Below are 13,900 nucleotides of genomic sequence, written 5' to 3' on the forward strand. Positions count from 1 at the left end.
TAAAGTAGTACTTGTGTAGCAAACATAGTAAATGCAAATTAAATTAAATGGAGGCAGAAATTAATGTAAGCTGCACACAGTAGATGAAGCTTGAACCAAATTTTAAGGACGTTACTTAGAAAAAAGGAGCTTGTACTTTATGAGGAAAATGTAGAAATTATACCATTCAAAGTGGTTCTTTTGTTCATTCTTTTTTCACAGATATATTAGAATATAAAATGAGTAGTTTTTGTTGTTTTTAAATCAGTGTTTTACAAAAAAGGTAGGGCTTTGGAGAGTAGAAACAAATAAAGGAGGAAAGAATTAGGGAATTAATAAGAGCTTACTTTTTATTTTCAGATATCTAGAAGGTTATGTCTTTTTCAAGGTAAAGGGGGTAATAGTTTACTTATCCAAGAAATTTTCTATTAGACAGTTTTAAGATGGTGGAGATTTTAAACTATTTAATAATAGTTTTGTTTTAGCACTTTCTTATTATTAAAAATTATATTTCATAAAGGCTGAGAATAAGTAAAGAGTGCAGGCTTTGGGGTCAAGTCTGCATTAGAATCCAGTTTTTAACTCTTTTTTGCAGCATGACCTTGAGTAAGTTATCTAATATTCTTGAGCTTCAGTTTTCTCATCTGTAAAAGAAGGATTTTAGTAACTCTCATAGTGTTATGAATATTGTGAAGTGATGTATATATTCTGTGCACATGCATGTTGAAGATGTGCAATAAATGTCACTTCAGTATTCTAAAGATTAAAATAATTGATACTTAAGAGGAAAAATGACTAGCATATTTTTAAAAATAGAATCTGAATATTTTTGAAAATTTTAAGAATAAGTGTATAAATTAATTACTAATTTGCTCACTTTAGGAAGGTGAAGGTAACAGCTACAAAAGAAATGAAAAAGTTCCCTTTTTATATTTTGTACACTCAGACTAATTTAGGAATAGTCGTCTGATTCAGCTGATTTTTTTATTGGACACTTAGTGTTTTTCCAACATATTCTCTGGGGCATGCTGATGAAAAAAGAATGTGAATATATTATGTTAAAATTCTGGCCTTTAAGATAATTGACGTGATTAAAATCATTTTGTGTTTTATTCATCTGTCTGTGGGCTTCCCCAGTGGCTCAGTGGTAAAGAATTCGCCTGCAGGGCAGGAGCTGCAGGAGATGGGGTTCGATCCCTGAGTTGGGAAGATCCCCTGGAGGAGGGCATGGCAACCCACTCCAGTATTCTGCCTGGAGAATCCCATAGACAACAGAGCCTGGTGGGCTGCAGTCCGTAGAGTTGCAAAGAGTCAAACACGACTGAAATGACTTCACACACACACACACACACACACACACACACACACACATGTCTAAATGTTGTCTCCTCCCCACACACACACACGTCTAAATGTTGTGTCCCCCACAAGATAAGGGAGAAATTTTTCCTTGTCCTGAAATTCATGCAGTGTCTGCAAAAAATAGTTTTTTTCATAAGTGGTTATAAAATAAAATCAAGGAATGTGTGTGTCAGTGGTCAGCTATTACCAATTCTGACTTAACATGTAAGAAAACTGCAGCTAATTTTGTGAGATTTAGGAAGTAATTTGTATATGTTAGTGATGATAGAGTCTTATTTTAAATGAGTGAAACATGAGATTGACAAGGTCAGTGAGCCAGTGTTTCATAGACATTAGCCTTGATAAATCTGAATTTTGTGTAATCAGAGCTAATGTTCAAGTTTGTCATGTCATTTGTCTTTTAAAGCTAGTGGAATATATTTAGCTATTATTCATAAGATTTTCTTTTCATCAGTATCCCATAAAAGTTAATTTAAGGGCTGAATAGTCCTTATCTCGAATTTTGTATACACACACACCTTTTCTTTGCCTACTTTTCCAGGCTGAAAGAGAAAAATAGAAAATAGGACACATAAAAATTCTATTTCTATTCCTAATATAGCTTTGTGAGCATACTCATCCAGCTCTTGGAACAAGTTTAGTTACTATATTATCTTTTGTTTGTGCCCTGTTTTTCACTCTTAGTATCAATTTGAAGTTTTATAACATGCAGATATAATCTGTGAGGATGTCTAAGAAAATATTTTAGGTGTTAATATGCATATACTATTCCTGCTAGACTTAATAGTTTAGAACACTAATTTATCTATATAATCAGAAATTGTCAGCTAAGAATGTTAAAGCAATTTTATGTTTAAAATTCTAAATATAAATCTGATATACAACTAACAGTTCTTAAGTGTCATTCTTTTAATTTCAAACTTCTGTATTAATAATACAATTTGTGGGCGAATTTATTGTTGTTTAGTAATTTCTATGCATTTGAGTGATAGAAATCTGCTTCAAATTAGTTTGAATTCAACTGTTTCTGTAAAGATGCATGAAAACCTTTAAAACAATGTCCTATTATCTATAAAAATATTATTTATTGACTCTTTTGCCTCTTGAGTACTTTTCTATCTTCAATCTAATGAACCCTGGTCATTCATTCAACAGACATTTATCGATCACACTGTGTGCCAGGCATGCAGTGGACACACAGGGCCCTAAGAACTGCTCCCTGTTTTAATGCCAGTGTTGTACCGGAAAATGGAACCTGTAACTTTATATCATAGCCTATATATATTAGTTGCTTAAGATCATACTCAAATGATTTGACATTAACCCTTCTTAATTGTGAGGATGTTTCTGAGCCTAGGACTTAGTTTTGTCTGCTTCAGCGTGTTGTTATCTCTGTAATTTCCTCAGGAGGGTAGAATTGACTGTGGTTGTAGATTTTCTTCTAAGTCATAGTTGATCATTATTCTAATAATAATCAGTGGTTATTCTTAGACTACTAGTAAGCTTTTCAATTGATGCCTGCTGCCACTTCTTATATTCCAAATAACTTTTCTGTATGCAGTTTTTATTCCTACTACTACTACTACTACTACTACTAAGTCGCTTCGGTCGTGTCCGACTCTGTGCGACCCCATGGACCGCAGCCCACCAGGCTTCTCCGTCCATGGGATTCACCAGGCAAGAACACTGGAGTGGGTTGCCATTTCTTTCTCCAATGCATGAAAGTGGAAAGTGAAAGTGAAGTCGCTCAGTCATGTCCACTCCCAGTGACCCCATGGACTGCAGCCCACCAGGCTCCTCCATCCATGGGATTTTCTGGGCAACAGTACTGGAGTAGGGTGCCATTGCCTTCTCCGTAGAACTGCCTTATGACCCAGCAATCCCACTGCTGGGCATACACGCCGAGGAAACCAGAATTGAAAGAGACACATGTACCCCAATGTTCATCACAGTGCTGTTTTTATTCCTAATTAAACACAAATCAAAGGGGAAGGGACTTTCCTGGTGGTCTGGGGGTTAAAACTCAATGCTTCCATTGCAGGGTGTGCAGGTTCCATCCCTGGTCAGGAAACTAAGATCCCACATGCCATGCATTGTGGCCAAAAACAAACAAACAAAACAACCAAAAACTAGTAACCAAAAATGCTTTCTTGGAGCTTTTCAGTTCAATAGATAATCTATTGAATCTTTTTTGTAGTATGTGTATTAGGGGTCCCAAGTACTCTGCTGGGGAATGGATGTTTGGTGGCACATAAGACACACACCTTGCTGGGATGTAACTGAATCTAAGAGTGGTCTTTTTTTTGCTTTTGTGTTAGGATAACTGTTCCATCAGATAACGTGGTGATGAAAACTACTGGCTTTGGCATCCTGTGTATGTACAGATGATAGTGGTGTCACTTACTGGTTGTCATCTCATTTAATTTATTCAAGTCCTTGGAGCCTCAGTTTCCTTATCCATAAATTAAGAATATTAGCGCCTACCTCTTGGTTGTTGAGTATTAGTGTAATTTTTATGCAATATTTAATTAATAAGCCCAGTAAAAATATGTAAAATGGATACATACCAAAGTAATTGAGCTTTACATTTTTTTTCCTATGAAAATGACTGTGCCTTTTGAGAAATGGCAATTTGAAGGATATATTTGTATTTTTTTTTGGAAGGTGATGTTAAAGCACAAGAAATGTATGTAAATCCTTTATTTCCGTTATCCCCTCCCTACTACCTTTCTAACGTGGGTGAGCCCTAGCTTTTAGTCTCTGGAGCCTTTTATTCCTTTACTTTATGTGGAACTGTCAATAAACATACTAACTGTGTTGCTTTCTTTTGTCTACTAAACAGGAGTCTGAAGTCACTTGTCCTCTTTGTGTTGACTGTCAGGGTAGCCACCGACAGATTTGGTAATGTTCAGTTCGTTACCCAACCAGTGACCCAGAGATGCTGGTCTCTTGTAGCTCATTAATAGTCCCTGAGGAATTCAGTTTTTAAGTTCACTGTTTATTAGTCACCTCTGATTCTAGAAATAGCTATCATAGAGGAATACCAAAATTCTAGGCATATTGTCATTAAAAAAAAAATATTCAGTATAGCTGTTACATTTTTTATTTTATTTAGAAATTTTCCTAGGGGAATATGTCTTAAACTTTAACACTGTACTGCAGTAGCAATATTCTGCTTAGTTTACTGTGTCAGTTTGAGTGCTCCAAGAATCAAATCCCAAAATGGGATTTGGTCTGTGCAAGAGATTTATTTGGGGAAACACCTTTAATGGATAAAGGGGAGACTCTTCAGACAGCAGTACAAATCTGACTGTGTAGAAGGAGAAAGGGAAGGTAGGATTGAGTAGGAAGAGCCTCATACTGCAGCATACTCCTAAGAAAGTTTCAGCCAGGCTGTTGGGGAGTCCTTGGGACTGTTGTCCTTTAGAAGAACCCCTTATTTGGTAGGAATGGCTGTGTTTGTAATACCCTTGGTGTGCCCAGTCATTGACTGGGAATAGCCCTAGGGAGATGTGTCCTGGGGAACCCCCAGAGGATCCAAAAGTATAGCATCTGAAGTTTGTGAGTCAGCTATGTCTGCAGTAGGTTCTACTAAAAGGAGATCCAAGCTGGGCAAGTCCATGACTGCCACAGTTAGTAACACCAAGAACCATAGTGGTGGAAGTGAAAGTGAAGTCGCTTAGTCGTGTCCGACTCTTTGCAACCCTGTGGCCTGTAGCCTACCAGGCTCCTCCGTCCATGGGATTCTCCAGGCAAGAATACTGGAGTGGGTTGCCCTTTCCTTTTCCAGGGGATCTTCCCGACCCAGGGATCAAACCCGGGTCTCCCGCATTGAAGGCAGACGCTTTAACCTCTGAGCCACTAGAGAGGTACACAAATATTGTTTTATTTATCATCAAATGGTATCATTCATGAGCACGTGGTGACATTGAAAAGTCAAATAGCAGTTAACTTAGCTCAATTAACTCAGGTGATAGAACCAGAATTCTAACTTAGGCAGGATTCTGACTCCACAGAGTGTCTTAAGCATTTAAATACCTATACCATACTGAGTACAGGCATAGACTATAAAAATTCTGCTAAACTTTATTTCGTGACTTAACTATATTCTTTTTAGAAAGTTTCATGAATCTAAAAATGTCTAATTACCTTTCATCATACTAGTTTCCAGAGATCGATTTGTTTTCATTAAAGTATATATATTCAGAACTGTGGCTTTACTGTTTGAATTTTGATGCATGTCTTCACTTGTCAAAAAAAAGTACATTATGCTAGTTACACTCCATCCCCCTTTTCTCCCAATATATGGAAGTTGTACTACAAATCTCTAGCTACAATAAGCAATTCTCCAAGGATGAAGAAAGAAAATGTACATACACACAGGAATTTCTTTTCCAGGACTAAAATTGACGTTTTATAAATAATTTCCGTGTTGCAAAGTTGAGACTAAGAAATCACAGCAATTCAGTGATATGCATTTGGCATGAGTCAGTTTTAGTTCTTAGTGCTTTTCATTGGAAATGGCATAAAAAGTAAGATTTCTTTGAATTTTTTATGCTGTGGGCTTACAAGAGATATAAGATGTTTTTCTCTTATAGATGTCTGGCAGTGCATGGCAGCAGAAGTAACGAAATGGTCACAAACCCCAGCAGTACTTCCCAGGTCACAGGCACCCTTAATTTTTAAAGAATCTAGAAACAACCTAAGCAGTTGATAACAGGTCATTTCTAGGTGATAAAGGATATTTGATATGGGGTGTTGCTTTTCTTTCCACACCTAGCATTTTTATAGTCATTTAGAGACCTACTTCACATGGTGGTGGGTTTATATGTGTTTAAATATGTAACCTAACTGATAATTGAATTGTAACTCTTTTCTTTTCTTGATGTTTGACATTGATTTTGAGGTCTGAAATGTTTTTGTCAAGCTTTTTTTCCCCTGGCTCATTTTATATATAAATACTTCCCATAGTCATTGACTTCAAAATAAGGGCAGTTGGGAATGCCAAATGCAGCTACTGTTGAAAAAACAAAAGAGAGAAGGAGAGAAATTGTGAATTATAGTATCTACTGCCAGAAGTACTTATGCATTTTTCTTTCAGACACCTTTGTATTAAATTAATTTTACAAGCTTTACTTAAAAAATCGCCTCCTTTGAATGTAAAAATTGGGAAACTGTAGATTGATGCTTTAGAAATTTAGTCTAGTCTTTCAGTGACCTAGTAGTTGATATGAAAACATGAATTTAAAAATAAATAGCATATTGGCTAAACTGTACTATACTCATGAAAGAAGCCAAAAAATTATGGATTAAACTGAATCTGAAAATAATTATAGTTTTGTGTCCTAAACCAGATTCATTTTTAAAATGAAATGATAGGTCCTTGACCCTTGGGGGTGCTTGGAATAAATATGGAACACAGTATTGTTTTTAAAACTATTTTGCTTTTATAAGCTAAGACAGATGTACAAAAAAGATGCAGTTTTTATTTTGTATTGGCAGCTTCCAAATATTTAGTATCTATTTCCAAGAGTTGCAATTAGTAAAGCTACCATGGTACTGAAATCTGCACATCCCACAAGCTAATTATATTTGCAAGGTCAGAGTGAATACATATTTTCAGAAAAATAAAGGGTTATATAAATATGTGTCTTCTACTTGGCTGTTATATCACAGTTTGTTGATCTGGAGTATAATGTGTACAATTCACAAATTTGTCTGATAACAGAAAGTGGTGTGTGATTGTGTTTATTTTACTAACCAGTATATTCACAGCAATCACTTCCAAATATCTCTCCAGTAAAGATGTGTTAATTACAAAACAGACAAGGTCTTCTATTATATTAAAGCTACTAACAAGAAGACAGCAGGAATCACACATGTAAATAGCATCATCAACCCCTATTTTAGTCCTCTGTTTTGATCTGTGAGTTGCGCATAGACCAAAGGTGCTATTAAAGACTGAGTGTATGAAATAGGCAGCATTATATGAACAAAATTTATTCAACAAGAAAACAGACCTTTAACATGAATTTAACAAGCCTGAGAAATTATAAACTATCATATGCTGCAGATTCATGCAGTGATAATAAACAAAAAAGGAAAGTAAGAGGTTTCCCTAAGCTAGCCAAACTGCTAATGGTTTTGTTATAAGCTGTCTACTGTTGCAGTGACCTCTGAAAAGTCTCAAGGCACTTGTACCAGAAAAAATTAAGTGGTCAGGCTGGTGAACAGAGATTCAACGTGGTGCGTAGGACTGTAGCACAGAAAGGAATTATAAAAGTCTAGCCTCATATTCCTGAAAATATTTGTCATACTTTAGGTTGGAAGTTTTTGTTGGTACATATAAAGGAGAGAGTTTTTTGGCAAAGTTTTTTGGCTAAATTACTTTTTGGATTTATAAGCTTATGACATAGGCTGAACTGGTTTAATGTATATAGGGATTAAAAAATACCATTCAGAAAATTCATATAGCTCGAAAAAATGGATTTTGCCCCTTCCCTCCTCCCATACCTTAAATAATCCTAGGGGGTTCTTTGTTCAGTATATTGTATCTAAGATTTCCATCCTCATCCATGGAGTGACCACTTTGCTGTCATTCTGTTGCATCATGCTGTAAATACATAAACATGGAGAAGCGCCTTCAGCTTATACACACCTCCAAGTGCTCACTAGGGCTTTTTCTTGAATCTTAGTGTGGCATAATTAACACCTTCTTCACCCATTGCTCATTAGCGCACCGGACATTAATGAGTCTATTTTGATAGTTGTTCTGAAGGAGAAACTTACTTATTCTCACAGTGCAAAAAGCAATTATAAAATTGTATAGAAATTAAAATGTAGACTATATCGCCATATTTATTTTTTATTGCATGCTAAATCTAATTTTAGTCTGCAGGTTGTTGAACATGTTAGTTTCCTTAAGACAGTTGCTATAGTGATGGCAGCAAATTCCTTTGATCTTGGTGTAGTTATTCATTTTTTGTTGGCTATCATATTGTCAGTCAGAAATTGTCAGTCTAAACATTTAATTTCACATAGGTTGGAACAGCATATTAAATTCTTGAATTTTTCTCTTAATTTTAAAAAGAATTAAAAAATTTAAATTTCGGATTGTTTTTAACTGGTCACAATATCTATTTAACTGGTATTTCCATTTCCTTTTTATGAAGTTTCATACCTGTTTATAATATTCCAGAGAAATATTAGAGACTTTTTCCTGTAAAATAGCTGGTTTGCTGCTTTCGTTTGAAGGCATTCTATATAAAAATACATCGTGATATATAATGGAATTTTCATAGTTTTGTAGGAGTTTTCTTTTTCTATAAATTGTATTGAAATCTATTTGGAATCAAACTATTTTAAAAAACAGTTGGACCAAAGTGATGCCTTGCTCTTAAATTATTTACTGCTGTTGGTTAGGGAATCAATTCTTAATTTTATATTTATTTAAGTTGTACTTCTGTCTATCAGAATAGTCTCTTTTCCCTTCTTTGGCCTACATTTTATCTTATTTTTATGTGCTTTTTAGTAGAAAATGTTAGAAAATTTTACTTTGATATGTTTTTTAAACAACTGATAATATCTGATTAATGCATGCTTGATAGTAGTACTTACTTTTATTATTGCTTTATGAAAAATATTTAAAAAATTAAGTGTAAGCAAGAGGTATAAACCTAGGCCATATTTATTTATACATAAATGTGAAAATTAAGACTGAATTACAGTTATTGTATAAAAAGAAAAAAGTTCTCACAAACTTTTAAATCATGCATGTTCTGGGGATACTTGGTTTTATTTTAAGGCAAGAAGAATCTTTGGGGAAATTCAGACTGTTAGAAATAAAAGCAAAAGGCAAGGTTGATTATTTACTTATTTATTTATCTGGCTGCTGGAATAGACAGAGGACTTAGACTGCGTCCCTTGTCATAGTGCTTTGAGCTAAGTTTGTGTACTTTCATACCTTCGTGCAGCTTTTCAGAAAGAGTGACTCTTTCTTTCAGTCTTGTTCTTGGCATATAGCATTTAGTAATATACTTCCTTGATGTTTCAGACTTTATTACATTCCAATTGCTTATTTTGGAATTTTTTTTTTAACTTAGTATCCTCAAACAATAATTATACAGATGAGAAACAGTCTAGTTGACAACAGCTTTTGAAACATTGATAAATCTCAATTGTTTAGCACTTTGAAAGGCAAACCTAGAAATACTATTGTATCCTGCTTTAAGATATTTTTATATGAAGAGCGTATTGAGTTTATTCTCTAGGTGATTGATTTACGTTCTCTAAAAGAGACATGTGTCTTGAGATCCCAGGTTCTTTGTATAAAACTTAACAACATTTAAAACCTTTAACAAGTTCTTTCAAATCCATGATAATGAACAGAGAAAAGCATTCAGATAATAGGTGATTCTTGTTAAATCTCTTACTATATAAGAGCTAATTGATGATTTGTATCATGTAAGGATTTGAAGTTTTTCTCTACAAAAATGTTGAATCCACCCAGCAAAAAGAGAATACCTATCGTTATTTGTTTACTTTGAACTTAGAACTATATTATTCTTTACCATGTTCCTAACTTAAAGCATAGATGACCTTGGTTTTCTTGTATTGTGCCTCTTATTCTTGAGAGTGGTTTGGACACTTAAGGCCATCAGACAAGGTATAAAGTTTTTTATAGTCACAAGAAGTAAAAGGTATCTGACTAGAAGAGAATACGTGGAGCAACTGCCTTGCTGGTTGTAATTTTGTTGTCATTTCAAGTATTGTGGTAGTATAATTGATGTGACAGGGCTGGGCTTTAGATGTGGTCCCTTAGCTTGTGCTCACTTTCAGTTTTAGTTTCTCTTTGTCATTCATTTTGATTAGGTAAAATTTAGGTGACAGACATGCACACCAATGAAGGCTGTTTGGTGTAAGTTTAGTAATGACGTGTTTCAATAATAAAGATGCAAAGTTAATATTTTCCTTTACTGCTTCATGAAAATTGCAATAATTGGTGTCACCTTACATTACAAGATAGAGGGTGGTGTGCTGATGGCACAGTCAGCAGGGGTTCTTTTTTATTAATATTATAATTAAATGATTTTCTGGAAATAGGCCAGAAACAGATGCAAGTTGATCATGCCTTGTCCACTGTTGCTTGGCATCCTCACTTGTTTTTTAAAAAAGAAATGACCTGACACCTTGTTTTTACAGGTTGTTATTGATGCCTTCAGATTGATCAATGCTAATATGATGGTCTTAGGACATGAACCAAGACAAACAACCTCAAATCTGGGTCACCTAAACAAGCCGTCTATTCAGGTAATGCCTGTATTTGATTATGTGTTAAAACTGTTTTACATTTTAAAAGCCTGTTATAAATGACCAGTTTAGGATCCAATACTTAGTCTTTTAATTTGTTTTGCAATTAATTTTTCTTGTGCTTTAAAAGGAGTTTATGAAAATAGTGTTGCAAAAGTTAGATTTGTTGTATATGAGTGCGCTTTTAGTGATGTCTTTAAACTTTGCTAACAGTTTGAGGACATCCTTTTGGGGGGCATAGTAGATCCTTAATCTTGAGAGTACCTTACAGTTTTGTTGGTTAACAGTGTAGTAAAGGACTGATAGGGGTTTAAATGGAGTGTTAGGTATCATAGTATCATTATTGATTGGTTAGTAGCCTTTTCTCTTAGTACCTAATGGTACATTGCTGTATACTTTAAGGGGTTCCCAGAAGCAGTTCCTAAATAATACTTAAATATTTCTTTTTTTCTTTTTTTTTTTGCTTAATCCCTTCTTTTAAAACAATTCATACAAGACACAGCTACATACTGCTTTCGATTAGTTTGTATCTTGTTCTTTCTAGTGATGTCAGCCACATTATTAAAGTTATTTAGACACTTAGTATCCTCCTGAGTGATTAGTGTTTTCTTTGTATCGTTCACATACCTCATTGTTTTTACACAAATCTTTATTGTCTGCAAAAATTATTTTAATATGTTTTTAAATGTACCACAACCTGTGTCCGTATAGTTAATTACTTCTCTGAAGATTAATTAAAAGGACAGAAATACCATGTTTGGTTAAACAGAACACACAGGACAGAGACATTATAGTGGCTATTGCTGCTCCACTTCTGAAACCTCGCTCTGTCATGTGGTTGTCTTTGGGGACTTGTGGCTTTGACAGTTAGCCATGGTTAAGCCTGGCTATACTTTGATAACTTTATACTTTCAGATGCTTAGTTTTTCAGCAGTCACTCATCTGAAGCCTTCATCAAAGTGAAAAAAATTTTTTCCCAAAGGATTGAGGTGTGTTGCTTTTGAAAAAATTATTTTAGACATCAGAGAAAACTACAAAGTACAATGAGTATGAAATAAGCTACTAGTGTTTTTGATTGGGTACAGACAAGCCCATGCTTGCATGTTCCAAGAGAATATATTATTGGACCAGTTTAGCCTGTGATAATGACCTTTCTTGTAAACCCCCATAGCATCATACTGCTTCATTATTTTTTTGCAAAAGGTTAAGTAGCATCTCACAGTCTTAAGATCATTGTGATTACTGCATGGTGTGTTTCTGCCAGAAGTTTCTACTAATTGCAAGTCAACAGCCACCTGTTGCAGATACTGTCTTTTAAATTTAAATACTGCTGTTTAACCTTAAAAATTGAGTGTAATTAAATAATTAAAATCTGGTTCTTTTTATATCAGTCCAGTTTGTATTTTTTACCTGGTAGTCTGTAATTTAAGGTGAACCTTATGAAGCTTTCCAAACTGAAGTTAAAGGGACCTGTGTATATAACAGCTATAGCATCATTGTTTTTCATTTCTTCTTAGTTTGTTTTGCCTTCCAATTAAAATCTGTAAATATATTTATTTCACAGTTTATATAGCGCCCATCAGGAAGATATCTATCTGGGTGCTTTGCAGTTTTGAGACAATTCCAGTACTAAAACACTCAAATGGGATCAAGCCAAAAAGTGACAGAACGAGGGCACACCTTAATACAATTTATTAGTTTTCTAAGACAAGGTAGAAAGAAAGCAACCTAGAAGAACTTGAAGTGAATGGTGTTATTCATAATAGAATTTTAAGATGTGTTGGCAGAATCTGTACCTCAGGGATCAGAAACCTTGCAGAAAGGCCATGCCTCTTATTTTGGAGGAAAATTAGTTTGTGTTTAGAGGGATCTTGTTCCTAAACCAACTTATAAGTAGTAGGAATAGCAACCTGACAGGTACCATCAGCCCTCATGCTGGTGTTTGCTAATGCTTTTGCTAATGCTTTGCTGATTTTTTTACTATAACATTAGGGTTATATTGTAACTACTATTTAATATATAGAAGAAAGTTCAAAATACCTTAAGGTAAAGATTATAAAATCACATATACAAGTTCTCCTCTTTGAAAAAATATATATTAAAAACTGTGCCTATGTATTTACACCACAATGTTAGTATTGATTGCCTTTGGGTAATAGGATTATGGATTTTTTTCTTGTTTTTTCTTCTCTGTATTTCTTAAACTTTTTACGGGGAAACATACTGCTTTTAGAAGATGTTACTTTTAAGCACTAATAGCAATGGTGAAGTATCTACAACAAAACAAAGCTAATAGACAAAGTTTATATGAACTTTCATGTTTTAAATAAGAGAAGTCACTAATAGAGTCATTTCCGATAGAGAGGGAAAAGTGTAATGCCTATACTGTAGAGTTTTCTATTAATGTTTGTAACTGTAATACTATTTTGTATGTGAAACATTTGACCAATATTGTCAAATGTATAGAACTGAGAATTAACAAACATTTATTTTATTAAACCTATTTGACTAAAAATTGTTCAAAATGTCAAGTCCTTAAAGGTCACAGTTTGTATGAAGATTCATTGTCAGCTGCATGGAAATTTACTAACTATTGATGCATAGGTGCATTGTACTAGGTTTGTGAGCCCCTTAAGTGTAGCTCTGAGTACAACCGCATTGTCTAACAGAATTAAACTCTTCAAAAAACAGTATTTTCAGTAGTTGTTAAGCAGTTGTAAATCAGTTGGTCTAGAAAGAACCATGTGGGCGTTTTGTAGATGAGGAGACTTGAGGCCCAGCGTATTTGTGATTTGCCTAGGTTACCTCGTGAGTTGTAGAAACTATAAGCAGAGCTTCTCCTTCTTTTATACTGTATTTAGAAGATTCATTAATTCATTAATTTTGGCATAGATAATATACATATACAGCTCAAAATTCAAAACTTATGAAAAAGTATTTAGCAAAAATTATCCCTTCTGCATTTGCCATTTGCAGCCTAGTTCTCCACCCAAAAGGGAACAAAGCACATGTTTTGTTTCTTTTCAGTTATTTTATTTTTATAAAGAAAGCTTCATTTTAAAGTATGATTTAATGGATGATATTTAGCAGCACACTTTCAGTTTATCAATGTAAAATAAGGCAAACAGATTCATCTTTAGATCTAAATAAATATGCCTTAAGAGCATGAAACTTTTTTTTTAACCTATCAAGAACCTATAAATAGGTTATTATACATTTCATAAGCTGTGTGTTTTATAATATGCCTGTT

The 13,900-nt window shown here is 34.2% G+C and overlaps 1 protein-coding gene across 2 annotated transcripts in view; it reads left to right on the forward strand.

Annotated features, from left to right (window-relative positions):
* PSMD14 (proteasome 26S subunit, non-ATPase 14) overlaps window positions 1–13,900 on the forward strand; it is a 111,329-nt gene that overhangs the window by 73,649 nt on the left and 23,780 nt on the right. For both annotated transcript variants that reach the window (XM_070357580.1, XM_005897279.3), the window contains one exon: window positions 10,543–10,650. In XM_070357580.1, the coding sequence (XP_070213681.1) occupies window positions 10,543–10,650 (108 nt within the window). The remainder of the gene's footprint in view (window positions 1–10,542; window positions 10,651–13,900) is intronic.

This window comes from Bos mutus, chromosome 2, assembly GCF_027580195.1.
Source record: "Bos mutus isolate GX-2022 chromosome 2, NWIPB_WYAK_1.1, whole genome shotgun sequence".
NCBI classification, from domain to species: Eukaryota; Metazoa; Chordata; class Mammalia; order Artiodactyla; family Bovidae; genus Bos; species Bos mutus.